Source organism: Chiroxiphia lanceolata, chromosome 17 (genome assembly GCF_009829145.1).
Source record: "Chiroxiphia lanceolata isolate bChiLan1 chromosome 17, bChiLan1.pri, whole genome shotgun sequence".
NCBI lineage: Eukaryota > Metazoa > Chordata > Aves > Passeriformes > Pipridae > Chiroxiphia > Chiroxiphia lanceolata.
In genome coordinates, this window is record NC_045653.1 from 13617497 (window position 1) to 13645155 (window position 27659).

Here is a 27659-nt window from a genome sequence, read left to right on the forward strand (position 1 = left end):
CTTTCATCTCCACACACAACTTTATACCCAGCTGAAACCAGGCAGAGACTGAGCATCAGTTTTCCTGCTTGCTCCAGGGACTTTAGCTGAGAAACTGGGAAGGGCTGGCTAAACCCCCGTGTTTGCCTTGGTGATGATGGAGTTGGTTGCAGGGAGTGGTGTGGACTGCAGGTCTGTTCCCCAGGCATGGAAGCAAACCCACACTCCTTATGTCTGCTGTGGCTGGAGGGAGCCGTTAAGGAGTCTCTGGTGGAGAAGGGCTGTTTACCTTCTGAGGAATTAAGCTCCATTTTATTTCTCTTGGGGTTTGAGTGCTGAGAGGAGCAAGTCTGTGTGTGTGGTGTGTTGTGTTCCCCTGACTGCTCCCAGGGTGTGCAAGGGCTGTGATGTGCAGGTCATCCCAGCTTGGCTCTTGCACCAACACTGAAACGTGCTGAAAAATTTCGGGTTGGTAACTTCCATCGGACATTGCTTTTCCTACCACTGCTGGTGGGAAGGAAGGGCGTGGCTGTGGTTGCTGTAGGGGATCTGAAACCTGCACCCTGCAGCCTCGGGTGTGTCTCCCTCTGCAGCTGAGCTCCGTGGGTGACCATGAATGCCAGCGGCCCTGGCTATCCCTTGGCCTCTCTCTACGTGGGGGACCTGCACCCGGACGTGACCGAAGCCATGCTCTACGAGAAGTTCTCACCCGCCGGGCCCATCATGTCCATCCGAGTGTGTCGCGACATTGCCACGCGCCGGTCACTGGGCTACGCCTACATCAACTTCCAGCAGCCTGTGGATGGTCTGTTCCCTGGGACACAGCTCTGAGGAACGGCCTCACAGCGGGGGCTTGGGCTGTGTGAGAGGTGGAAGGGTGGGCAGTGCAAGAGGAAGGACCTGAGTGGAGGCATCAGCTGCTGGGGCTTGGGCAATATTCCACTAATTTGAGTTTTGGTTGCAACTAATGGAATGAGTGGGACCCATCCCGCTCCAGTCTCTTCTTAGGGACTGGGAAAGGATGTGTCAGCTGGGCTTTGGGCTTAGAGGAGAGGAAGATGTCTTTCAAGAGTTACCCCCCTCTCTGAGCTGTGGAGATGCTCCTCCCTGGGGCAGCCTACTGCCCTCTGGCTCACAGTGTTGGACTCTTTCCTGGCAGGCATTGCCATGATGCTGAGCTGCAACTGAAAGGTGTTCCATGCTGAAGTGAGGCAGTAGTGATGGGAAGGTGTTTGGTTAGTTGCTCTGGAGACAAAAATCCTTATTGGGTAAATTAGTTGGGCATCTGCCAAACTGGAGTTTGCAGTGAAATGGATGATCCTGTAGGAGTCAGGCACACTTTGGAGAGGAAACAACCCAATTAATTAGGAAGGACTGGTGTGGCTGGAGGGGAGGGAAGGAGAGCATGGGCTTCCCTGGGAGGCAGAGCTGCCTATCTCATTTAGGTTAACAAGCTCCTCTACAGCAGTATCCCTGATTCCTGTGCCCACCTCAGCTGCTGCAGGATGTGAAGGGGATCTGTCTCTGTTACTCTCCTCTCCCCCCATTCTTTGCCAGCTGAGCGAGCCCTGGACACCATGAACTTCGAGGTGATCAAAGGCCGACCCATCCGCATCATGTGGTCCCAGCGGGACCCTGGGCTCAGGAAGTCAGGGATTGGAAACATCTTCATCAAGAACCTGGATGACTCCATTGATAACAAAGCCCTGTATGACACATTCTCTGCCTTTGGGAACATCCTGTCATGCAAGGTACACATTCCCAGGGGCCCTGCAGGAGAGGGCTTGCTGCAGAGCTGCCCCTGCTCTCAGCAGTGTGCTCCAGCCACCTGGAATTCACTTTCTCATTTCACTTCCCACAACATCTCCTCTAAATTCCCACCTGCTTTTAAAGCCAAAAAGCCTTGCTATGCTTCCCCTTGGAATGGGGACTTTCCCCCACCCCACCTTCTTCCCAGAGATGTCCTGTGCCATCCTGTCCAAGTGCATCAGTGGTATGGGGGGCTTGGGGAGCCATAAACTCCTGGGTAGCATTTGTGGATCTGGCCCTGGGATCTCCTGCCTCCCTGACCTGCCGCAAACACCCCAACACAGCTGAGCCTCAATGGGAGCAGGGCATCAGGGAGGGGAAAAGCCCCTGGAAAATGAGGATGGATTTTCCTGTGACTTACTCATGTGCAAACGTGGAGAAAAACAGTGTCTACCTCTTGGGTTTTTTGGTTGCTTTTTTTCCCCCCTCCCCCCTGCTCTGCATTTGCAGGTGGTTTGTGATGAGAACGGATCCCGTGGCTATGGCTTTGTCCACTTTGAGACTCAGGAGGCAGCGACTCGGGCCATCCGGACCATGAATGGGATGTTGCTCAACGACCGGAAGGTGTAAGTGCAGGAGAGAAGAGTCTCTCCTGGGCTTTGCATTGGCTCTGCTCCTCCCTTGCCTTGGTGCACCCGTGGGAGCAAATGCCTGCCCTGCTCGGCTGCTGTTGTGCTTTCTGTGCTGCTTTCTGTGTTTTCCCCATGTGCTTTCTGTGCTACTTTCTGTGTTTTCCCCATGTGCTTTCTGTGCTGCTTTCTGTGTTTCCCCATTTCCCCTCCCTGCTGGGCACAGCAGCTCCACTGCTCTCCAGGAGTGAGTCACTCACAGTCAGTTCTGGTGGAAGTGTGATAGTGGTTTGGAGCTCTTCCCGATGGTGAGGAAGGAGTCCAACCCCAGGCTGGGTTTTATTGCTGAGGCAGTGTAATAAGTGCCCACAAAGCAGGGCTGGTCCTTGATCTCAGCTGTTGGCATCAGATAATCTGGGCAGGAAGAGGTTTTGTTGTTCAGCTCTTGTTTGCATTGCATCACTTAATTCTTTACTTCCCACTCAGGCAAGCGAATGCCCAGAGGGCTTGGGAATAACTTGGAGGAGGAGAGCTGGCACTTGGTGCCATCCTTTGGGGTCTTTTGATGTCTGCTGGGATGACATCCCTGCTTTTGGTAGTGCCAAGGGGTAGGGGAACACCCGAGTGGGACATGCTGAAGTTGCTGGATGTGAAACACATGGTGGGTTTGTGGGTGAGCAAAGCATGGCCTGAGGTGATGGAGTCTCTCTCGGCCTGCAATGAGACAGATGTGCCTGTGTCCATCTTTGCTCTGCAGGGGACATGGAGGTTCTCAGGTCCTCTCCTTCCCTCCTGCAGGTTTGTTGGCCACTTCAAATCCCGCAAGGAGCGTGAGGCAGAGATTGGAGCGAAGGTGGTGGAGTTCACCAACGTCTACATCAAAAACTTTGGGGATGACATGGACGACGACAGACTGCGGGAAATATTCTCCAAGTTTGGTGAGTTGTTGAAGCAAAGTATCCTCATCTAAAAGACTGGAGTTGGGGCAACTGGAAAGTGAGCTGGGGACAGTGCTTGGCTGAAATAGCAGGCCCTTCTCTCAGAGGGATCTGACTTGTTCAAACATCCCCCCATCAAAGGACTGCAGTCACTTCAATTGCCAGGATGTTACATGTGCTTTCTTGCTATGATGGAGGATAACTTGTACTAGGTTATCTTGAAAAAAGTAGCTTTTTTCTTTCTTAGGTAACAAAGGTCAACTTTTATTTTTGTTTTGATTGGCTTCAAGATAATTAAAAAAAACCCTATGTACTGGCTGGTTATAGCCTGGGGATAAGAGATGTTGAGTCTGAATTTAAAAGGCTTTTCAGTTTAATCTGTTACTAGAGGATGCCTCTTGTGATGGGGTTTAGTGTTGTTCCAACCCGTGGACCATACTGTCCGTGCTTGGTCAGTGTCATCCCAGGTAACTTGTGGATATCCTTCACAGAAACCCAATATATGTGTTCCTGTATAAAGGTGATGAGAATTCTGGACAAAGGAGCTCAGTGCACTGACTGGAGAGGCTGAAAAGCCAAGGGCAGTGAGAACAGCACCCAGAGTGGGAGGGACTGCCCTCACCAGCACACAGCCTCCTGTCCCTGCCTCCTGGGGGTCCCACTGTTGTCCTCCTGCTGGGCTCTTCTGCTGCCATGGCCACCCAGTCTCCTTGCTGGGCTGGCATCTCATGGTGGCTCCTGAGCGTGGTGCCACGTGCCAGCAGCACCCCCTCGGTGGGCACCCTTCAGGTGGCTCTTTCCTTCCCTGTTGCAGGAAAGACGCTGAGTGTCAAGGTCATGATGGACAGCGCCGGCCGCTCCAAGGGCTTCGGGTTTGTCAACTTTGAGAAGCACGAAGAAGCCCAGAAGGCAAGAGGCTCCTCACTGCCCTCTTGGCCCTGGGCTTGCTGCCTGCTGATGTTCCCAGCTGTCCTCAGGGGGAACCTCACCGGCTTTGTGCTCTCCTGGGTGCTGGCACTGGGTACCAGGACCTGGCAAGAGGGAGCAGATTTCTTTGTGGTGGGGCTGCACTGGGGTGGTGGGTGAAGAGTAGAACTGTGGCCACTTGCTTCCTGCTGAGCCCAGAGCCCTTCCCTGCACTGCAGGCGGTGGCTGACATGAACGGGAAGGAGATCAACGGGCGGATGGTGTACGTGGGCAGAGCCCAGAAGCGGCTGGAGCGCCAGAGCGAGCTCAAGAGGAAGTTTGAGCAGATCAAGCAGGAGCGAGTGAGCAGGTACCAGGTAAGGGGAGAGCAGGATGCTCCATCCTGCAGGTCTGCAGCAGGGATGTGCCCTGGGCATCCAGGGGCATCCTCAGCTTGGGGACAGCACAGGGCTCTCCAGAATAGATGAGTGTGCTGGGGCCCTCCTGCAATTAAAAACCTGCACAGGGGTCCACTCACTGCCTGGGAATGTCCTGGGAGGCAGTATCAGGAAAGAGGAGAAAGATCTAAACCCAGGATGGTGTAGACAGGTGAGCAAATGCTCCTGCTCATTAGCAGAAATGAAAATATTAGCCTGGGAATGAGGCAGCTTCCCGAGGTCCTGGAGCAGCTTCACAGTGATTGTCTGGGTGCCCTCATCACTTGGGGTGTCTGTACTGCATGTGGAGCACACACACACTCCAGGCCCTCTCCATGTCAGTGCTCCTGCAGGGATGTCTCTGTGGATGTCCCACTGTCTGGCTGAGCTGCTGGTGAAACACAGAGCCAGCTTGACAAACTGCTGTAAATTTTGGGATCCCAAGCTGCTTTTTTGACCTGTTTGCAGGGGGTCAACCTGTATGTGAAGAACTTGGATGATGGGATAGATGATGAGAAGCTGAGGAAGGAGTTCTCCCCCTATGGCACCATCACCAGTGCCAAGGTGAGGCACTGGGTCTCCTGGGGTCAGTCAGCTGGTGTGCTCAGCCCTTGGAAATGGATTGGGGTTATCATCCTATTGAATTACATTTCCCTGCTGGTGGCTTGTATCTCAAGTGTCAATCTTTTCATCAAGACTGGTGTCAGGCTTCTCTTGAAGACTACCCAGTTGGGTGCAGAGGGTGGTCTGGCTTTAAGGTCAGCTACCTGTAGCCTGCCAGGGAGAGATGTTGCCTGGCCCTTGGCAGGACACAGCGTCTCACTGATCCCCATCCTTTGCTGACTCCTGCAGCATCAAGCACTGGAGCATTGCTGGCCTGTGGGTTGGGCACAGACCCTCCCCCCTGGACAGTCACAGGCTCCAGATCTCTGACTGGTCCAGACTCTGCCATCTTCATTTCCCAGACCTACTGGTTTTCCTTGATCAAATCTTCCCCTTCCCCAGAGAAACCTCTCTGTTAGAGAGGTGCAGCCCCATCCATCCCACCCTGGATGTGGGGGCTGCAATGGGCTGCCTGTGGCTGGAGGTTCCCACCCCTCCCTGCACCTTGCTCTGCGGGTACTGCAGCGATCTGTGGACTTAACTGTCTTGTTCTAATCCAATTTTAGGTTATGATGGACGGTGGCCACAGCAAAGGGTTTGGATTTGTATGCTTTTCCTCCCCAGAAGAGGCTACCAAGGCCGTGACAGAGATGAATGGAAGGATTGTCAGCACTAAGCCTCTCTACGTTGCGCTCGCTCAAAGGAAAGAGGAGCGGAAAGCAATCCTCACCAACCAGTACATGCAGAGACTGGCAACCATGAGGGCCCTGCCTGGCCCTCTCCTGGGCTCCTTCCAGACCCCTGCAGCGTACTTCCTCCCCCCCATCCCTCAGGTGAGTCCTGCTCCCCAGGGGCAGCCTTGCACAGGGACCCAAGTTTGTCCTGGGTGGGGGCAGCAGTGGGGCTGAGGAGCAGAGTTGGGTTGTGCAGCCCTGGGCACACACCCACATGGGACCAGGGGATCAGTGCTGGGTTTCCATGTGTCGGGGGGGATGTGGGTGTTCCAGGCAATGGGCTGAGGACTTAGTAGCTACTGCTGCCCCTCAGAGGAGGGAACCAAAGGGGAGGTTTGGTGGGAGGGTGTGAGCATGGAGAACAAGTCTGCTGATGAAACCAGGGGAGGGAGAAGGGTTACGGGGGTGCAAAAGCTCCTGGGGAGGAGAAAAGTGGAGCTGCTGGAGAACCTACTGGCAGCAGGGCTGGAGGTTGGTCTTTAGAGCATTCTGGCATGCTGCAAGGGCGTGGTTTTGGCTTGTCTGTCTGTGTGCAGCAGCCACCAAGAGGCTCTAGGTTAGTTCTAGCTCAGCTCCCCAGTCACCTTGGATAATGTGTTCTCCTTTCCCAGCCACAAGCCAGAGCTGCCTTCTACGGCCCCAGCCCTGTTGTCCCAGTCCGCCCCTCCACTCGCTGGAGTGTTCAGCCCTCCCGACCTCCCTGTGAGTCACCCTGTCTCTCCCTGGGGGCTCTCAGCACCAGCTGGGCTGGGTCAGGGACTGAAGGTTCTCTAAAAGCAGCACAGAGCCTGTAGCCGTGGGGAGTTGTCCTGCTGAAGTGTTCAGGAGTCATGGTGATGGGCACGGGGTGATGAGATGTCAGTGGTGACACCAGAGGTGCTCTTGAGCTTTCCCCAGCCACAGTCACTCCCCCCTTGTCTCCTTCCATGCCTGTGCTACCAAGAAGCTTTATTACTTATATATAAAAGGTTTTATCATGTGTCTGCTCCATCTCTGCAGCAGTGTATCCTGAAGCCACCCCCATCCTGAGGGCTGCCGTGCCGCCCCGGCGCCTGCTGTCCAACATCAGCACCACGAGACAGGCCTCCACCCAGGTGCCCAGGGTGCTCCCCCAGGCCCAGAGAATGGGTGAGTGGGGAAGGACCCGACTGGGACATCGCAGCGATGGCAAAGGTGCTCACTGTGAGCTCAGGTCTCCTGTGAGGATGGATCAGTCCGTGGGATTGTTCGTGGAGGGGTCTGATGGTGCCCCTGGGTGTGGTGGGCCTGGAGCAGTGCCTGTAGTGAAAAAGTGTGTGACTTTTGGGGAAGGTTGTGGTCTTCCAGGTAGTGAGTCAGGTCTCTGATATGCACATGGGTTTTGTTGGCTGCTGCTCCTCGAACATGTTCACTAAAGCAGATGGTGATGCAGCTGTGGCAGCTGGGCTTAGTACTTGGACCAAGGTGGAGGGTGGGAAAGGACCTCTGGGGAAGAGGCAGGAGATCTTCCAGGCTCTGGATGAACTGCTACCAAGGCTAAGCCTCCAATAAAACACAAGTGTTAGACACATTTGGAGCTGGGAACCAGACCTTACTGGCATCCCCAGTGCCTTGCTGTTCTGGAGCTGTCCCTGTGTCCCAGGGTGTCCCCTCCACACAGGACCATCTGCTGGGGCAGCATCTGCCTGCAGCCTTCCCAGCTTCATGGGATTTAGCCCAGGGTCATCCTTGGCACTGAGTGCCTTATTGCTGAAGTGAGCAGGGGGACCAGGAGGGCTGTTTGTGGCTCCTCCTCCCTCCTGTTGTCATTGTCCCCTTGTTCCTCTGCCCTTGCCTCCCTGCAGGAGGGGAACCAGGCTGAGCTGGGGGAAGGGGTCTTGCAGCCCACCCTTCTCAGTGCCGTTCCCATCCTCTGGCTTCTGATGCAGATGGGTGTTTCTGGAGGGGAGAACTATAAACTATAAACTCTCCTTCCCTCTACTCAACATCAGCCCACCCCAGCCAGCAGGGTGACACTGCCCTGCCTGTCCTGGAGAAGCTCTCTTTGACCTGGGGGCTGCTTTCAGCCCATGGGGGATTTTTCAGGCCCTCCAGATGAGCACACTGCCCTTGTGGCTTCAGCCTCCGTGGCACAGGCATGTGTTTAAGGGCTCTGCCTTGCAAATGCTCTTGTCCCTGTTGCAGCCAACATCGGGACACAGACGGTCAGCACTCGGGGCGCCTCCTCCTCCCTGCCACGGGGAGCCTACAAGTACTCCTCGGCTGTCAGGAACGTGCCCATGGGGCACCTGCCACCCGTGGTGCCCCCACAGGTAAGAGCTCTGCAGCCACCACAGTGTGACAGTCCTGGTCCTGCTCTGTGCTGACACAGCTGCTGATCCCAGGCAGCCCCGTGGCTCCATGTCTGGTGTTATGGGAACCTTTCCTGGGGGCTGCTGGAGTGACTGGGGCTGTGGATCTGGTAGCCACACAGCTGTGATGCCTGGCTCCAGCTTTCCTGCAAGCTGGTGTTTAGATACAAACAGACAGAGCCAGAGCCTCCATCAGCATCTCGGGAGGGTGAAATGCCCCATGGCATTTAGGATCCAGCAGTGTTCCTGAAAGCCAAGGAACTTGTGCATCATTCCAGCCTTTGGTTGCTGCTCTTCCCTGTTTTTTCTCCAGGTGGTAGAACCTGCTGTGTGTGTCCAGGGGCAGGAGCCACTGACAGCATCCATGCTTGCAGCAGCCCCTCCTCAGGAGCAGAAGCAAATGATCGGTGGGTGTCACGGCTGCTCTGCTGGAGTAGGTCCAGCTGTGGGGTTGTGAGGGCACGTGTGCTTGCATGCACCAGGGGAGACCCAACTGCTGGGAGAAGCTGTAAGGCCTGTGGGATTGCTCTGGTATTGCACTGCTTTAAAAAGATAACCATAAATTCAGTCTGTGGTGGAACTGGATGGGAGCAACAAAGCCACTCCCTGTCTGTGTGAGCTGCCTGGCAGTGAGACAGTGTCTGGCAAAGCTTGGCAGAGAGACAGAGCTCCATCCATCCTGCCTGTGCTGCCAGGCCGTGCCAAGGTGGTTGTGGTTCCCCTGGGCTCTGAGCCATTGCTACTCTTGTGCACTGATGAACAGCTTGGTGGCTGTAGGGGTTAAGGTCAGCTCTACCACACAGCCCTTGGGCTTCAGGTGTCCCATGGTGGAGTGGGCAGTGCCCTGGCACGGGAGGGCATTGCTTGTCCTGCTGCAGGGAGGTGCCCTGCTCCATCTGCCCCATGGGCTTGGCCCAAAGCACAGCAGGTCACAGACTGGCTCTTCCCTCCCCAGGAGGGAACTGCTCCTGCAGAAGTTGGCACCTCCACCTGCACGTTGATGGGCAGGTGTGGGCAGCATCCCTGTTCCACTGCCCTGCTCCCAGTGCAGGTGCCTGCTGCTGACCTCACCCAGCAGCTTCCTGCTGCTGGGACTTGCTGGAGTAGGTTTGCTTGTGAGCAGTGACTTTTCCACCACCATCACCACCCTTGTATCCCTTTTCAGTTGAGAAGGCAGGAGGGCTTGCACTGGGTTTGAAAACTTGGGAGGGCTTGCATAGTGCTGATGTCCTTCCTGGTGTTTGGAGCAGGTGAGCGCCTCTACCCTCTGGTCTACTCGATGCATCCCTTGCTGGCTGGCAAGATCACTGGGATGCTGCTGGAGATAGACAACTCTGAGCTGCTGCTGCTCATGGAGTCCCCTGACTCCCTGCGCTCCAAGGTAGGAGTCACTCGGGGCCCAAACACATCCCTTTCCCAAGGGCTGACTCCCTGCTGCTGCAAGGAAGGGTGACCCCAGCCCAGGAGAGGGGCCCAGGCCATGGATTGCCAGGGGAAGAGCAAGGAGCTGCTGGTTTTATTTTCAAGTGAAGAAGGAGCCCCAGGTCGATGTCACCACACCCAGTGTCACCCACCTTCAGCAAAAGGAGAAACTTGGAGCAGATCCCTGAAAGCACAGGCCAAGCTCTGAGGGTGGTTTGGAGGTGACTGGGAAGTAAGAGGTGGAAAAGCAGGTTGGGTGTTGCTCCCTGGAAGGAGACAGGGAGATGCTCTTTCCTGAGAATAGAAAGCAGATAAATGCTGCCTCTCTGCAGTGCTTATTCAGTTTCCTCCTTAACCCTCTTGAATATTTAGCTTTGGTTCCAGTTGCAGTGAATTGATTGCATCTTCTTGGAGGCAGGATCCACTTTCACCCTTGCACTAATTTTATTTATTTATTTATTTATTTATTTATTATTTTGGAGGAGTCTGGGCTTTGCTGGGTGGTGTCAGGCAGCTTTACCTGCAGAGAAACCCCAGAATTTCCTAAGGGAAGAGACAGGAAATGTCTTTGGGCTGATCAGTCTCCTGCAGAAGCAGCAGACTTGGATTTTATAATTATAATTTAAGTCCTTTACCTCTTGGAAGTGGTTCTGTGCAGAGACCGAGTTGGGACCTGGAATACTGAATTCCTGGTGCAGTGCACTCCTCCACTGGAGCAACTCATCTTCCCCTTTCTTGTGTTCTCTGTTGTAAGATCGAGGAGGCAGTCGCTGTTCTCCAAGCACACGAGGCCACAGAGACCTCCCATAAGGGCAGTGCCTTCCTGCAGTGACTCCAGGTGGGTGCTGGGAGCTGTGTGTGGTGTGCTCAGGGTCTCTGGTTTCTCACTCTGAAACTGGGGATTGAGTTTCTCATCCAGACCAAGTAAGGTTTGATGAGTAACAAAAGTATCTTTGACTGTAATGTTCCATTTCTTAAACCCTCTTAAACCCTCCGTTTTCCAGACTTAGTCCAACTGCAGAGATCTTGTTCTGTGTGGGTTTTTTCTGTGTTGATGAGGGCAATGACTGTGCAACCAGAAAGGAAGATGGGAAAGGACCTTGCTTTTCTGTGGGTCTAGTGGGGACCAGCACAATCTTTCCTGGGACTTTTTTTTTTTTTTTTTTTTTTAAAATCAGAATCTTGGCAGGAGATACCCTATAAAATATCCTTTGTGGGCTTTATCAGGAGAGCTGGTCCTGCTGCTGCAGCTGGGACAGACACATTAACAAGCAATTGAGGCTCTCGTGTACCCTTAGCTTTGAAGGTGGTTGTGGTATAAATGAAATTGTGTGTAATCTGAGTTCAGGTGAATTTCATCTTGTCTGGTTGAAATTCTTCCTTTAGCATTTGAAAACTCTGTTTGGGGGTTCTCTGTTTCTTGTAGGCTCCGGGACTGAGAGTGAGCCCTAAGAATGTTGCCTTTGAAGAACAGGAGCAGCAACCCCACCGTGCTGTTGGAATTATACCTGTACAGAGACCCTGGCTTGTCTTCAGTGCCCCATCCTATTGTTTGTATGTGTTATAAACCTTGTAGAATTGCTTCCTTCTGCACCTGTAAAAATCCCCACATCAAATCTCTTCTCACCACTGAAAGCACCCTGTGAAATGTAGTGTGGAACCCAGCCTGGGTCAGTTGCCCAGGAAATAACTGCTGCTGAATCATCATTTTAGGGAATTTATTGGGTTATGTAGTTTTACTTGTTCATGTAGTTGACACTAATAAAGAACTGATGCTTCCACCCTTAAGCATGGGTTAGTTCCCTTGGCAGAAAGACAGCCAGTGCTTTGTTTCAGGCAGGTGGAGGGATGGACTTGGGTCAGGCTGTAGTAATTAGTGTTTGAAGTTTGTGATGCTGGTGGGGTGGCAGTCCTGAGAGCTGACAGAAGGTTCCTTCTGATTCTTAGGAGGATGGGTTTAAGCAAATTTCATACAATCTACCTGGATTTTATCCTCTCTAGATAGCTGTTTTAAACTTCCTCTTAGAAGGTGTCATCTTCCTGTGGTTCTCCTTTTATAATGGACCTTATACTCCTGCAGGACTGGCCCTGAATGTCTTCTGCTGGTCACGTGGGGGCTGTGTGTGTGTCTGTGGTGCACAAGATCCAGCTTTTGAGGTATTGTGCAGTAACTGTAAATCAAAAGCTGCTTCTCCAATGTGTGTTCCTGACCAGTGGCGTCAAGGAGTCACTGAAGGGCCTGAAACCACATCATGTCCCACTGGGATGCTCCCTGCTCACAGGAGTAGCTGGGACCTGTTATTGCTGTGTTCTGCTGTCTGTGTTGCTGTCATCATCCTGACCTTAATCCTCTGCTCTTCCTAGTTAAGGAAGGCATTTCAGTCCCCAGAAGCTCCTTGGTGCTTGAGGCTGGTGATGCACTGACCTCATTTGACTGCTTCCTTGAGCTGGCAGGAGCAGAACACCTCCACCAGCACCACCCACCTTCTTTCTGTGCAGCTTGTGTACTGCTGGTGGTGTCTCAATCTTCCTTCTGCTCCCTCTTAAACCCCCCTTCACTTCAGCTCCCTGCTGAGTCACCCCTCCTACCTCTTGTTTCCCTTCCAGCATTTTAATAGAACCGTTTACACATTTGCTCCTGCTCGACTGGGACTCTGCCCTGGGGCTTCTCATCGTTCCTTTTTCTCACCTTCATTTTGCCAATTCTTCCTCTGACCTCCTTCAGTATTTATTTTCCTCTTAGTGGATTCCTCAGCCTGAACTGTGTGCTGTTTAGATATCGTCTCCTCAGTGAGATGCTTATGAAGGACTTTAATTAGCTTAATATACCCGACCTTCATTTGAGTTGTTATTTCTCTCGAAGTGTAACTGGCTGGAAGATTTTTCTGCTTTGTCTCTAGAGGAAAAATGTTTATTTGCATGAGTGTAATGCATGTAAGGAGCTGGAATAGGCCTGTACAGGTAAACTTCATTCTGCTGTTGGTTAGGTTGGCTGCAACCTCTTTTCAGGTGTGCCTGTGACAACACCTACAGTGCCAGATGGCTGGGCTGGGTGAATGCTCTGTAAAGCCAGAGGGAATGCAGAGTAGGGGCCAGGAACACAGGAATGTTGGAATAGCCTAAGAAAGGACCTGAAAAAGGAGCAGGGTCTTGAAATTTTTTTATCAGCAAAAGGTGAAGTTGGCGCTTGGATCCCTGGCTGGAAAGTTTTCAGAATAGCTCCCTGGCTGGACTCCTGAGGAAGTCTGAGGCTTTAGGGAGTTAGGGCAGGAGCAGCAATGCAAATATGAGTCCGGAGGTTCCAGTCTGGAACAGCTGCTGTGAAAGGGGCAGATGGTGTGTCCCTGTGACAAACCCTCTCCAGCTGCTCCTGTGGACAGCACTCCCTTTGCTCACCAGGGCAGTGTCCTGCATGAACAGCAGCACCATGGCTGGAACAGGAGAGTCAGGAGCAGAAGTGACCCCCAGCTTGCAGTGGTGTCTTGTTGCTGTGCTTAACCTTTGCCTGCCTGGTGGTATTGCTGGGGAAAGCCCTGGAGATGAGGCACAAACAGCACTGATGTTGCTGTGAGGGGAAGGAGGGTGAATGCTGCTGCTGCAGGGAGCTGCAGTTGAACAGGGCAGGTATCTGTCCTCAGGGAACAGCAGGGCTCTTACAAGGACAGCTCTTGACTAAGTGAAGCCAGTCCTGCTCCTGGATTCTGTGACCTTCCTCTGTTTCTCTGTGTGCTGCTGTGTGCTTCCCCACCCTGGAAGCCATCCCACCTCCAAGGAGCCTGGGCAGATGCTTGCTGTGGGATCAATGGAGCTGCCTCACTTGGAAGCAGGAGTGGAGTGAATGGAGCCATTTGTGCCCCTCAGGGAGGAGTTGTTTCAAGCCCTGGTCCATTACAGCTGATGGAGTACAGCCCTGGGACCTCCAAAAAGCTAATTAATGTCAGGCTAAGGGAAGAAGTCTTTGTCTTTAATGGCATTAGAGGGATTGTCTGCTCTCTAAATTCAATTTGGTGCAGTACCTGCCTCAAACACTGACTGCTGGGAGAAGCAAGGTGGGAAACTAAGATACTTGAACCCTGACTTCAGGGCTGGCTTCTATATCTCCTGGCCTTTATTGTGAGATGGATCAGGTCTAGCATTGTCCAGCATCTGGACTTACTAGCTGAAGCAGTGTGCAAGTGAAAAATGGTTGGAAACCCTAACGCAGTGCTGTGCTTCCCACTGGCATGCCCTTCCCAGCCCCAGTGTCCCTGGAGCTACAGGCTTTCTTGTTCTGAGCCTTAACTTTAATGGCCACTAAGAGCTGAGGCCACTGTCTGAAAGAGCAGGGCCCTGTACAGTGCTTGAAGTGCTCTAACAAAAAGGGGGGACAGTGTGAAGTGGTTAAAGAAGTGTTTCAGTTCCCCTATACCCTCCATCCCATAAAAAACACAGGTCTAAACTGAAAATAAACATGGCTTTAATGGTTTTAACAGTTCACAGAGTAACTCCAACTATCTCTTTACCTACCATTTTAAATCAGTGCCATCAATACCAGATCAGGAGAAGACCAAAAAGCATAAACATGCATTGAAGTAGTAAGCCAGACCTCAGCTGGGATGTTACTGAAAATTCTCCTCCCTGTAACATCCCACAGCAACTGCTCCAAAAGGCACAGAGGAGCTAAAGTGGTTTTTTTTAAAAAAAAAAAAAAAAAGACAAAAAAACATTGCAAAATTCCCAAGCACCCAGAATCTGTAATAGTGCACAGTGTAACAAGGCAGGCTTAACTTGCTGCTGTTTTCTTAAATGTGCAGAATAACTAAAGAAAGCTGCTACTTTAAACATCTGCCCAGCCACACTAAGCAGCAGAACCCAGCTGAGGGCCAGCAGGCATCAAGGGGGCAAGGGAACAAGCTCAGCCCTGTGCAAGTAACTGTGCCCCTGTTACAAGAAGGGTATGTGGTGCTCTGGCAACTACAGCCGTTCTTGCAGCCACCTTATTTCAGTAATAGCAGCACAAATGCAGCAAAACTGTCACCTGAATAAGGACAAAAACCCCTCTGTTTGCAGCTCTTCAGAAAGAACAGCCACTTCACATGCATCTCAGCCAGCATGGAAAGAGTCCCTGAGGCCAATAGTTACAGGCAAGTTGACTTCAACCAGGGAAGGCAACCTCCCAGCCAGGGAAGGGCATTAAAACTATGCATGATCTTAGAGCCAGATTAATAGAGTTTGATACAGATTGTGTCTTAACATTCCTTATGCTGGTACAGAACCTCTTAGATCTCAGCAGCAGTGGAAGATAGATTTCAATACCGATCCTGCATGAAGATTGGTCCCTGTAACAACATCAGAAGGGAAAAAGCTTTCTCCTGCTGTGGAAAACAAAGCTTTCCTTGTTGCTTGGTTACCCTAGGCTCTGTTCAGTTCTTGAAGTAATCTCAGTGCAGCTGTGTTCTTTGGTTCAGTTTTCAACAAGCTCTTGATATCAGCAATACTTGATTTGTAATCCTAGAAAGAGAGGATTTTTTTAAGGGTTAGTGTGTTAAAAATGCAGTTTAAGGCTGCAGAACAGAGGCAGAAACAGAGGCAAAGGCAACACAGGTAAGCCTGTGACTCCCTCTCTATAACTGCTCAAGCCATGGCATTGATGTAGCTGTTCTAAAACATGCTTAAACTAGGCCTGAGAAGATAATTTCATGACTCAAGTGGGTTCTGAGTCCAAGACCAATGCACTGCATAGTCCAGCACTGCCTCCAGAATTTCTCAGGAGACACAAAAAGATAAAGCTCAACACAACACACAGCTGCTTTCAGCATCTCTAGGAATGGGACCTGATGTGGAAAAGCTCATGAGATCCAAATACTGAAGTGAAAGAAAATGCCCTCTCAGTCCATACAGGTCTCAGCTACCTGTTGGCAGATGTTGTCTAGCACAGAAGCAAGTTCTAAAGGACACCTGTGGCTCTGATTATGCACAAACAGGCATCTAGTCCTAGCCTAAAACCCTTCAAAAACTCCTGACTTACCTTCAGTTCTTTAAATGCTTGAGCACGCCTGTAGAGTGCCTTCACGTTCTTAGGATCTAACTTCAGAGCTTCTGTGCAGTCCTGTGCTGCCTCCCTGTATTGCTTCAGGGTCAGGTAACAGAGAGCTCTGCAAAACAGATACCTGGTTAGAGATCTCTGGCTGAAAACAGCACCTACTGCTGCAGCATACAGAGCAGGTCCCAGTGGAGCACAAAGCTGGGCTCCAAAACCAGCCTTGATTCTCACACGTTATGTCATCTTACTTCTTGAGCCCAAGTTTATTTCAGTTAAAAGAAGTAAAAAAAAGGAAATGGTTTTTCGGTTTAAAGAGGAAAAAAAAAAAAAAAAAGGAGGATGTTTAGAGCAACCTGCTCTGAAGCTAAAGACCCTGAAGCTAAAGAACCTGCACTTTGAGGATGCAGGTTCCTGTCTATACCAGTGCAGCATGTGTTCTGCTTGCTGCAACTGCCTTAGAAGTACTCTAAGTACAGTACTTTGTGGTTTGTAGGACAACACAGGCCACTCAGAATACCCCAGTCCTGGCAGACAAAGCATCAAAGGGAGTAGGCCCTTCAGTGTCTCCAAGGGTTTTGCAGTACCTGATCAAAGAATGTTACACGACAGGGGAGACTGCACTTGGGGTGGACGTGTGTAGGTGGTTTTGTTTTATTTGTTAGTTTGGGTGCAAACGTTAGACAGCTCTGTCAGAAGTACCACAGTGACCTTTATAAAGGGCCAAGAAGTACTTGGGCAAAGAGCTGAGCAGTACCTGTTGGTGTAAGTTGCACATTCCTGGTTGAGCTTTAAACTCTCAGTGTACTTCTCAACCGCTCTTTTATGGTTTCCTTTCTTTACAAGTTCGTTTCCTTCTTCCTTCAGAGTTCGAGCTCTCTCCATGCCAGCAGCAGTCTGGTCTGGAAACAGTGTGGAAGGACACAGAACACCGTAAAACCAACAAGAACATCACAGCATCCCAGAAAACAAATACCCCCATACCAGAGATGAGACATCAAGGGGACCAGAATCAATGAAAAGGCTGTGGCAGAGCCTGGGCTGGGTCTCTCCAGGCTGCAGCCCCAGCTGCAGACACACCAGCTGCAGACATCACCCTTGTGAGCTGCAGGGCTCTGTGCCCAGCCCAAGGCCATGCTCCCACCTGGTTTTCCCTGTGGTGCAGTTGCAGGAGGAGTGTTTGCCCCAGAGGCTCCAGGAGAAGGAACGCTCCACCTCGTCTGGGCAGAAACAGGCACTGTGGGGATTGGCGGCAGCTTCTGACGCCAGTTCACACCATCCTTCTCCAGCAGAGCTTTAGTCATCCTGGAAGAGATGCTCCCAGTCGCCCTGGCTGTTGGCTGGATGGGCCACAGAGTAGCCAGCAGGGTCATTTTTTAACCCAGTTTGTGTACCAAGGACAGCACCTCTCCCCTGATCTTTTTACATGCATCTCAACTAGGTTCCTTCTACAGGCAGGACATTTATGAAAAGATCTTCTTTGTGTCAGCAGGGCTAAAAATATCACAGGACAAGGGCTGGGGCTGTCAGTGCTCAGGTGAGCAAGAGACATGCATTTCAATCCTCAGTCTGGCAAGCCATGAACCGAAACAGAAAGCACCAGGAAGAGAACAGGACTACAGCAGCCTGTAAATGCAGTCAGCATTGAGAGGCTTAAAGGATAGGGCACTAGAGCTTGTATTTTACTATTTCTCTTAGACCAGACACTGAGCAAAGCAGAAACAGTCCCAGAGAAATCAGCCAGCATCTTGAAAGGACCTATGGGCTCAGGCAGACAGAGGGAGCATGGCCAGGCCTTGCTTTACTCAAGCTGGGGCCCAGCTTGCTCCTGACAGCGCTGCAGGGATGCAGCAAGGCTGGCGGCAGCAGGACCCGCGCCTGCCGGCGTTACCTGTTGACTCCATCGTGCGCCGCCTGCACGGAGCAGTCCACCTGCAGCGCGGTCTTGTAGTCCACGTAGGCCAGCGCGTACCTCTCCAGAGCCTCGTAAGCCGCCGCTCGCCTCAGGAGGGGCTTGATCCCGAACGGGACCAGCTCGAGGGCGCTGCGGCAGAGGGGGCACAGCGGGGTGAGCCAGCGCGGCTCCGGGGCGGCCGCACAACCGGGCCGGGGGAGCAGCCGAGCGCCCTCCGGCCCGCCGGTGACCCCGGCCCCGCTCACCTGGAGCAATCGGCCACGCACAGGCTGCAGGCGCCGTCCTTGAGGTGGCAGGCGGCGCGGTTGGCGAGCAGCACGCTGCGCTCCTCGGCGGCGGCATCCCCTGCGCGGGAGAGCCGGGATCCAGCGGGGATCCAGCCGGGATCCAGCGGGGATCCAGCGGGGTCCGCCCGCCCGCCCGCCCCCCCGCCCCGGGACGCGCCCGTACCTGACGCCTCCAGCTGCTGCAGCGCCCGCGTGTAGAGCGCGGCGGCCGGGCCGTACTGCCCGCGGCGGAACTCCTCGTTGCCGGCCCGGCGCAGCGCACCGGGGGACGCGGCCATCGCGCCCGGGAAGCCGCGCCCTCGGCGGGCCGGGGCGGGCGCTCCCCGCGGCATCCGGCGGCGGGCGGAAGCGGCGGCGGGGCGGGGAGCCATGGAGCGGTGAGGGACCGAGCGCCGGGATCGCCGAGTCGCCGACATGGAGACGGTGCAGCTGCGGAACCCCCGCCGGTAAGCGCGGGGCGCGTCCCCGCCGGGGATGCTCCGGCCTGGGGAGCGGGGGGAGCGGGGCCGCTCCGAGCCGGCCGGAGGGGCGGCGGGGGTCGGTGGCTTCGCCCCGAGCGGCGCCGGCAAGTGCTGGGACAGCACCGAGCGCAGGTGGTGGGGGAATGGCTCAAGCTGCAGAGCCGGGGAGAAGGCGGCGGCTGCGGGCGCTCGCAGCGGTACCGCGGCTGTACCGGGGTGTGCCCACCTGTGCCGGCCGAGCGACAGAGCCCCCGTCGCTCGTTTTTCCCTCTCGTCTCTGTCCGGGTGAGTTCCGTGCGGGTCCGCTGGCGCCGGGGCCGTGCCCAGCTCGGTGCCCTGCCCTGGCACCTCCGCCGTCCCGCCGGGCCCGGAGCATCCCGGGGTTTGGGCTGAGCTCCATGAGCCGCCTATCTCGGAGCGCCAGGCAGGGCCGGGCTGCGGAGGGAGAGCTGGAGATCGGCGGCAGCTCGAATGAAGTGTCCGTGTCAGAATCCTATCAGCGGCTGGCAGCTGGGGCCCGGGGAATCAGCAGCGAACAAAGGAAGCTGCGGGCGCTGCTCCTCAGTGAGATTGGCTCGGTTCGTTAAACGGGCGATGTATCTTCTGTTAAAAAAACGCTGGGTTTTATTCTGTAATTGCATATGCCGATGCTTAGCTGGTAGGTGATTCAGATTAGATCTGAATAACAACAAAGGTGAGGTTGGGTTTGTGCTGCTGTTATATCCGCGTTGTATAAACATCCAGGAGGAAGGCAGCGTGTGCCTGACAGCAGCGAGTGCTCTGCATGAACCAGACAGCACAAAGTAATTCGGCTCCCGGTCTGTAGCAGAAATTAGGTTGTTTGCTGCAGGCACGGTGGTTGTCTGGTTATTGTGCCTGGGTATGTTAAAAGCCTTTTTTTCCCCTTTTATGCTGATAGAATTTAGGCCTCAACTTCAGCAAGAGGGGTCTGCCTCTCACATCCCCACTTTTTGGGCTCTTTGGAAATGGTGGCTTATGTGGTTGCTGATGGATATATTAATTTCATCTCCCCCCTTTTCCCACACCTTCTTCCCTCCCCGTTTTCACAAGGGCAAGTAACATTCTGTTTAATGCTTATCTGTGCAGGGAAGCTAGTGACTACTTTCAGTATTTCACCACTTCCTGAGTTTGCTTCTATATAATGTTTCCTTTGCTTCAGGAAGCCATTGTATGTGCTCCATGCACGAGCTGCTCCTCCTGTGTGGCTTTTGTACATGAATGTAGTAGCCAGGGATCAATGAGCGGTTTCTCACTCTGCTTCTGAAGAAATTGGGGAAAAAAGTTATATATTTAGTTTAAAAATTAGTATGCCTGTGACTGGACTCTTGATATTTAACAGTAGCAGTTCGAGCTTTCAGGAGTAATTTGCAGTTGCGGGTGTTCTCGCGTATTTCACTTTAAACACTGATCACTGTGAGACCAGGCAGTGCTAAAAGCTCTGAGACTCGTAAGTTTCTGTGTTTCAAAAACTCATATGAGCCGATTTGGGGAGATTGGAGGGGTTTTTGTCATGTGTTTTATTGTTGTTTGAGATATTTTAATATTTTTTTTTTTAGTTGGTGTGAAAATGAAAGAGCTTGTTTGTGGGCAGTTGAATACTGTATCACTGACAATAAAATACTTAGTTTTCAGAACTTTTTGTTATGTAGTCCTTAGCTGTTTCAGAAGGTTTGGTGAACAGCTTTCCCTGTGGACAGAAACAAATGTGATTGATCTTGTTGCTGTGTGTATGGAATCTCCCTAAAAGCTGTACCAGGGGAGAGGGGGGGCCAAGTGCAGGATCACATCACATGGCATGGGTTTTTTTTCCCCACGAAGTATTTCAACTGACTCATATTAGCAATACATTTAAGAGGCATGGCATTAAGATACTGCAGTAGTCAGATACAGTTTCCTTTTTCTTTTTTCCTGGTAGAATTTTCCTAGTACGTATCCAGGCCCACAAAGTTAAGATCTGAACTTTTGATGTTAAAAATGTACAGGTGAGATCAGTGTTGCCTCTTACTCTCCCAACAAATGTATTCCACCCACACTCTTGAGCATCAGGGAAGATGATGTTCCCTTTTGCTTGGCCTTGGTAGGTATCCTTTCATTCCAGATATTGAAATTTAGCAGATATGTTCAATAGCTGTTAGACTCTGCTGTACTGTGTTGGGATGTGACCACCAGCATAGAGATCCTGGAATGCATTTCTATCAAGATGAGCTGTAGAACATTCTGTTCTTCTGTAATTCCCAGTCCATTTTTGCTGTTGGATGCTAATAATATTCACTCTTCTTGTCAGGTGAAATAAACTTACTTGATAATCAATTTACTTCATACCAAGCCTTTTGTACGTTTGAGTTGTGCTGTTTATTCTTCTGTTTCAGCAAAACCCAAACTGCCATAAAATTAAATGCCATAATTTGTCTCTTCTTGCCCATACAGGCAGCTGAAGAAGTTAGATGAAGACAGTTTAACCAAACAACCTGAAGAAGTGTTTGATGTACTGGAGAAGCTTGGAGAAGGGTACGTGCTCTGTTCCAATGGGCCCAATGTACGTGTCTCTGAGGACAAATCTCTGTAATGGGGATGTGTTCAGTGGTCTCTGCTGTTTCATTTTTGTTGTGAGCCTATTTCTGCAAAGGTATGTACTAACATAGTGACAGTGTTTGGTTAGCAACAGAATAAAGAATTTGTTTCCCAAGAGTGTGATATCTTAATCCAAACAGTAGCTTACGGCTCAGCAGTAGGGAGTTGAAGCGCTGTTGAAAAATGCCAGCCTGGAGTTGATTGAACCCTGTGGGAACTCAAGAGGTTTTTGTAGTTGATCCTGGGTACCTCTTGTGGAAGATCTGCCTGGTGGAAGTGAACTTCAGCAGCATTGTGCCACTTGGTGAGGCAGAGCAGCATGGGAACAGTCAGTGAGTGACATGTTTGCTGCCTTAAGCAGTTCATGTGGAAAAACTGAGTTATAAATCTGCCTGGCTGCTGTATGAAAGAAGCTGCAAATACGAATGATAATATCTGACCAGGGCTGTAGTTCTTACTGATGCTCAGATTGTACTGTATGCTGGAAAGAGAGAATTTTATTTGTTGGATTTGTGCAAAAGGCCATTCCAAAGCTATGGTCAATGTCATGATGGTTGGCTCCTTTCTCACCGTCTCAGTGTGCTGTGACTTATTTGTATTACAGTGTTTAGAAACTACCAGAGTGATTATTTACATTAAAATACAAAATATTTTTAACAGAAGGATACGTTTTCCCTGATGGTTACACTTGCAAAAAGCAAAGCCATAATATTTGCATTTTTAAAATGTTGGTGCGTTTCAGTGTTTGTTTCATGTTTTGTTTCCTAGCTCCTATGGCAGTGTGTTCAAAGCCATTCATAAAGAAACGGGTCAGGTTGTTGCAATTAAACAAGTTCCTGTGGAATCTGACCTGCAAGAAATTATAAAAGAAATATCCATAATGCAGCAATGTGACAGGTAAGTGTGTGCTGCAAACCCCATCACTGGGATGTGAGGAAAAGTGTCGCCTGTGATCTGGCACTTCATCGAATAAAAGCCGTGATGTTGCCTTAAATGTTTTTTGAAAGGCCGGACTTGAACAATCAAGTTACCTCGTATCAGCTGAGTCATGTTAACTGACCATTTGGGTAGTGCAAAGGTAAGACAACAAAAATTCAGCTTGCAACGAGAGAGCACTCAGTCGAATAACCCTGCACTTGCTGCCAGCCCCGAGCCGAGCGTGTGAGCGGTTGCTGCGGTTCTGCCCGTGCGCCGTCGCTTGTCGAGCAGTGGTAACTTGATTGTGTGCTAAACAGCAGCTCCTGCCTCCACAGGGGGGGATGGCTTCTAAACAGGACGTAGAAAACTCTTAGAAGAAGGGTTTTTTTTGGTTTTGTTTTTAAGGAGCACGTGGATGGGAGCCACTAACGCATGACTGCTCTTGCATGTGCACGACCTACGTGCCGTCACCTGCTCGGGTGGCAGGACTGTCCTTCCCGGCTGTTTTCTGCCTGTGCAGGCTCCAGTGCAGGACCAGCTGATCTGAGCATCCCCAGAATAACTTGCTGGCAGCTCTGCTGATGGGCTGATGATTGGCTCTCTGGGCTGTCTTTGCATGTTTTTATGGGAAAAGATGCTGCAGTGACTTGGCTAATGAAGAGCTTGTGGGTAGGGAAGACCTTGTCAAAGTGTGCCCAAGGCTGAAGGTTTAAAATATGCTCATTTCTTATGGTCTTATGAACCTGACCTTAAGAAACACTACTTTGAAGGACTTGAGGCATGGAAAGCCATTTAAAATAAATTACATGAGCAGTATAAAACTGTGGTCCCACTCGCTCTTATTGCACTCCACTCTCCCTGTCTGTAAATGCAGGTGACTGGGGGCAGACAGCAAAACTTAACTTGAATAGAAATTTCTCGTGAAAAATTTTACTGTGTAACTTGGAAAGCATTACTAGGTGTCTCTTAAATTAAATATTAATATCTTAAGGCCTAAAATGAAACCTTACAGTTGTGAACAGCAGAGGGAGTGAATCACTGGAGCATCACATTTTCTGTGCAAGCATAATGGGACACTGCAGTGTGACTGACCTGCTAGTTCTTGGTTTTTCATTAGAAAACATTCAGCAGAGAATAGATTAAACACACTTTTGTTCCTTAGCTCAATTCCCATAAAATCAGGGACGTTCTTTCTGTTAGTTTCAGCTTTACCTTTTCCAGAGAACAGATGGTTTTTCAGACCAATGTACTTTACTAGGTTGTTTGGTTTTTTGTGCAGCCAAATAGCTCACAGAGAGACAGTTGTACTGAGATCCTAAAATGTATCCTGGGCTAAACTGTAGAAGCAAATAGGTGCATGTAGCTATGGGGGAACATTCCTTTTAATGAACATGATAGCTGTTTCCCAACAAATTGTGGACTTTATTTAATGTTTCCATTTGGTGGCAAATGCTCTGCAGCAGCTTTACCAGGGACTGCTGTGGCACGTTTCCCATTCCCTTGTCCTGCCTTCCTGCTTGCCCCAGCACTGACCCTGTTGTAACCCTGTCCAGGGGGTTAAACCAGACTGAAGGCTAATCGCTCCTCATTTCCGCAGGATTTGTTGTCTGACAGTTTAGCTCCCTGAAGTGACTTACTGACAGGTCATATGAGCAGTGGGAACAGGCTTGGCAGGACTGTGGTAGCCCCGTGTGGGTTCAGGGTGGTTTGGAGCACTTTTGATCAGGATTTCGGTGGCATTTCAGCGCTGAGTTTCTAAAACATCCTTAAGGGCTTCTGCAGTGTATGCTGCTTATTCAGTGATGCTGATTACTGGTATTTGACCCTTTGTTTTCTTCTTTCTTTCACATTTCGTAGTCCTCATGTGGTGAAATATTATGGCAGCTATTTTAAGAACACGGACCTGTGGATAGTGATGGAATACTGCGGCGCTGGATCCGTGTCTGACATTATTCGGTTACGAAACAAAACTGTACGTCCTCTCTCCTTTGAATGTGTGGATGGGAAGTGTGGGTGTCCAGCAGCTCAAGGAAATTCTTACAGTGTTCAATGCCTGACAACCATTTGCCATAACTTGAGGTGCAGGTCCTTTGTTCCTCTGAAACTGAGAAAGGGTGATTTCATTGATTGAGTTTTGGTTATCTGGATAATTTAATCAGAGGAGCAGATTTGGGTGTGTTGGCTTTCCTGAAAAGCCAGGCTGATTCCAAGTAAGACTCTACCCTGCTTTGGTTATTGCAGGATAGGAATTACAAGTTGGGAAAGGGTTATGTTATGTGAAAAGTGGTAGGTGTGTATGTGTATGCTGATAATAATCTAATTTGCTACACAATGCTGTCAGTCACAAACTAATTCCCCATTAGTGTCGCATCCTTTAGTGAAGGCAATTAAATGGCAATTAGTGAATCTCAGTAACATACAGACCAAAGCACAATAGTGCTGTGCCTCAGCACTGCCAGGTTGGCAGCAACTCTTCTCTTCTTTAGCTCACAGAGGAGGAAATTGCTACAATAGTGCAGTCGACACTGAAAGGACTCGAGTACCTGCATTTTATGAGGAAAATACACAGGGACATCAAAGCTGGAAATATATTGCTAAATACAGAGGGACATGCCAAACTTGCAGACTTTGGAGTGGCAGGACAGCTTACAGTGAGTAAAACCAAGATGTTTGTGTGCATTTCAGTTTGTCTTTTTAATCTGTCTGTGAGTGTGATGGGCTTGTGGAGACTGAGAAACTGTTCATAGCTGTTGTTTAGCACTTCACATCAGCATAATGAGATTGTAAACTAGTGACAGACTAGAGCAGAGCTTGCTCTGTGGAAGCTGTAATACCTGAGTAATGGCTTGCAATAGCATTTGCTGTTTTCTTCGGGATATTTTTAACTCCTGTGAGGACATTTCAATTCCTCTTTGCAGCCCTCCATATCCCAGTCCTGCTGAGCCTAATAATATGTGTGCATGCAAGATAATTAGGGTGATAATTCACTAATGAGTGTTTGTGGCTAATACAGTTGCCACTGTCTGGCTCTTTATCCTTCTCTTCTTCTCAGGACACCATGGCAAAGCGGAACACAGTTATAGGGACCCCGTTTTGGATGGCTCCAGAAGTGATTCAGGAAATTGGGTATAATTGTGTTGCAGACATCTGGTCTCTGGGAATCACTGCAATAGAAATGGCTGAAGGCAAGCCACCATATGCAGATATTCATCCCATGAGGGTAAGGACTGGGGCCTCTTAAAATGTGTTGCTATATGGAAAGGGTTTGCTGTTGCAGGTGGCTGAGTAACATACCAGCCTGCCATTTGCTTTTAATTTAGTGCAAGTTGTTTCTTTTCTGCCAGTTTTCTGTAGTGTTGATTACATGAAAAACAGGTCTTTGTCAAGAAGAATCTGCATGGGAAGAAAAAAAATCACAATCCTCTTCTGTTAAGACAGAGCTGAAGCTTGGTGTTGGGTATGAAGAAACATATTTTCAGCTGGATTATCCAAAGTGTTTGTGGTTTTTTTTTTAATGCAAGCACAAATTTAAGATTTGAAGTTAGCATATTCACGCCTTTTGGGGCACATAATGGCTCAGCCAGATGTAAGCACCTAGTGAGAAAAGTCTGTTTTCTTGCTACTTGATCCCTCTGAGCAGATTTGTGTGTAATATTGGCACGAACTCTTCAGAAGCAGCAACCGTGACAATGTCCATCGTCCTTTAGTGCCAGTGTGTGTTTGGGTATATTTATATTGTGTTGTTGGAATGTTTTAAGCTTTGTTTGGAAATCTGGAATATCCCTCTGCTTTCAGGCAATTTTCATGATTCCCACCAACCCCCCCCCAACGTTCCGCAAACCAGAGCTCTGGTCAGACAATTTTACTGACTTTGTGAAACAGTGTCTTGTGAAGAGCCCGGAGCAACGTGCCACTGCAACACAACTGCTGCAGGTCTGCCTTTTCTTACAAGAACATAATAAGCTCTAGAGAAGCCTTGCCAGGGTAGGCAGTGCTGTGTGGCCGTTGGGATGTTTGGTTTCTTTTCTTGCTGCTCCTGTTCACTACAGGTTTTACTTTTTAATATCTCAGTTTTAAAAAACTCACACTCAACTTCAGTTTTTCACTTCTCTGAGAACCAGTCTAACTTCAACTTCCTTTGTCTTCTCTGGGTTGTTTTTGTTGTTTTGGCTTTTGGAGTTTGATGTTGGTTTTGTTTGGTTTTGTTTTACTTTCAAATTCTCACCAGCACTGCCAAGAAACTTAAAACACTGAACAGGGGAGGCTAAATTGAAAGTGGTTGCTCAGAATGGTCTAGGCATGGAAATGGTCTGTGTAACTGGTTCTTGACAGCTAAGCTGCTGAGGAGAGAAGTAAGCAGAGTTGTGGAGGGGGGAATGAGCCCAAGGTCTCACAGCAGCAGTGCCCTTGCAGCATGATCTCGTTTGGAGGGTGGGATGTCTCCTTCCTGTGCCAAACACAAGTACTGGATTGTTATTTCAGTCATGTTTCGAGTTAAACCTTAATTTAATTTGAAGTAGGCCACAGTAATAGCCTTTTACTGTCACACCTTGCTTCGGATGCAGTGCTTATTTGTTTTTAAAATACTTCTCAGCATCCATTTGTTAAAAGTGCCAAAGGAGTCTCAATCCTGCGAGACCTGATTAACGAAGCGATGGACATCAAGCTGAAACGTCAGGAGGCTCAGCAGCGTGAACTGGATCAAGAGGATGAAGAAAACTCAGTGAGTATTTAATAGTAACAGTGTACAAAGTCCAAACTCTTGCTGCTTTCATAAGGCTTAGCTGCTCTGGTTTTTTGGTTTTGCAATATTTTGTTCAATTGCCAGTGGATTTGACTTAGTTCTGGAGTTTTCTGCTTTGTGACTATTTAACCTGGTGCTTGGTCCCTGCTCAAGCTATATTTGGGTGGGATAGGCAGCATCTGTGGCTTACTGTCCACCTTATAGACCTGTGATTGAGTAGGGCTACAAAGAACTGTATGCAGAAGACTTGATACATTTTCCCAGTTGGATTATATTATTTATGCAGTAGTGAGAATTTTTCATTGTGGATTCAGGTCTTAGACTGCTCTGCTAGTATAAAATGATGATATCATCTGTGATGCACTATGATATAAGTATGTTGTGTTGTTTTACTATTGTTGTGCTTTAGAACCTCCCTTATAGAAACTTTCTTCTACACAAGAGCAACCGACAGAAGCCTGAGGTGAGGGCATGGGAAGTGTTCAGGGGATTGCTGTGAATTGCAGTTCAGCTCCTTGTTTCAGTGGTTACAGCATGTGAATTTGGAAAGCATGTTGAAAGCTGTTTTTTGAGCCTCTGCCTGCTTCAGCCTGAATAAATGAAATGGGCAACACCAGGCATTGTATGCCAGCCCTGTTCAGGGGTTAGACTTGAACAGCATGGCCCACAGTGTCTGTGCTGAACACATTCTTCATCTGGATTTCCAGTCTAGGGCTGCATATTTATTCAGTGTGGGTGTAACTTTATGGATCATGTTGCCATGATGTCAACTCTACAAGTGTTGTCCCTACCCTGAGTATCGTCCCCACTCTCTCTTCTGCATTTCTGACTGATCTGGGGTCACATTGCTGAGAGGTGGTGTCTGTGTAGCAGAGTTGAGTCATCTGTGTGTTTTCCCAAAGCTTGTCTGCTCCATGTCTGCGAGCAGAAGAGCATTCCCAAGCACTTCCCAAGCACTGTGGAAACTTCTGCTGTGGTCCTTTGTTAAATGATGTG

The 27659-nt window shown here is 50.1% G+C and overlaps 3 protein-coding genes across 4 annotated transcripts in view; 2 read left to right on the forward strand and 1 right to left on the reverse strand.

The window, feature by feature from the left end:
- The first annotated feature begins 591 nt into the window (after window positions 1-591).
- Window positions 592-11446, forward strand: PABPC1L (poly(A) binding protein cytoplasmic 1 like). The gene is made up of 15 exons (XM_032704929.1): window positions 592-784; window positions 1537-1730; window positions 2239-2354; window positions 3156-3295; window positions 4110-4204; window positions 4441-4578; window positions 5107-5202; window positions 5808-6074; window positions 6587-6677; window positions 6978-7103; window positions 8139-8266; window positions 8619-8712; window positions 9556-9686; window positions 10482-10565; window positions 11154-11446. Exons 1-14 carry the CDS (start codon window positions 592-594, stop codon window positions 10557-10559), a joined length of 1887 nt encoding a protein of 628 aa, XP_032560820.1. The 3' UTR covers window positions 10560-10565; window positions 11154-11446.
- Window positions 11447-14166: 2720 nt separating this feature from the next.
- Window positions 14167-18931, reverse strand: TOMM34 (translocase of outer mitochondrial membrane 34). Its single transcript, XM_032704948.1, has 7 exons — window positions 18112-18931; window positions 17907-18006; window positions 17638-17790; window positions 16891-17051; window positions 16504-16648; window positions 15735-15861; window positions 14167-15217 (listed from the first exon to the last, which is right to left on the reverse strand). Exons 1-7 carry the CDS (start codon window positions 18362-18364, stop codon window positions 15119-15121), a joined length of 1038 nt encoding a protein of 345 aa, XP_032560839.1. The 5' UTR covers window positions 18365-18931; the 3' UTR covers window positions 14167-15118.
- The window catches only part of STK4 (serine/threonine kinase 4), a 45261-nt gene continuing 35870 nt past the window's right edge, over window positions 18269-27659 (forward strand). The window contains exons 1-8 of one of the 2 annotated variants that reach the window (XM_032704946.1): window positions 18269-18394; window positions 20858-20938; window positions 21770-21898; window positions 23777-23891; window positions 24406-24570; window positions 24972-25139; window positions 25715-25852; window positions 26514-26642. In XM_032704946.1, coding sequence (XP_032560837.1) covers window positions 18363-18394; window positions 20858-20938; window positions 21770-21898; window positions 23777-23891; window positions 24406-24570; window positions 24972-25139; window positions 25715-25852; window positions 26514-26642 — 957 coding nt within the window. In that variant the 5' untranslated portion in view covers window positions 18269-18362. Of the gene's footprint in view, window positions 18395-18991; window positions 19104-20857; window positions 20939-21769; window positions 21899-23776; window positions 23892-24405; window positions 24571-24971; window positions 25140-25714; window positions 25853-26513; window positions 26643-27659 lie in introns of those variants that run through there. The other variant, XM_032704947.1, reaches the window with a different exon arrangement.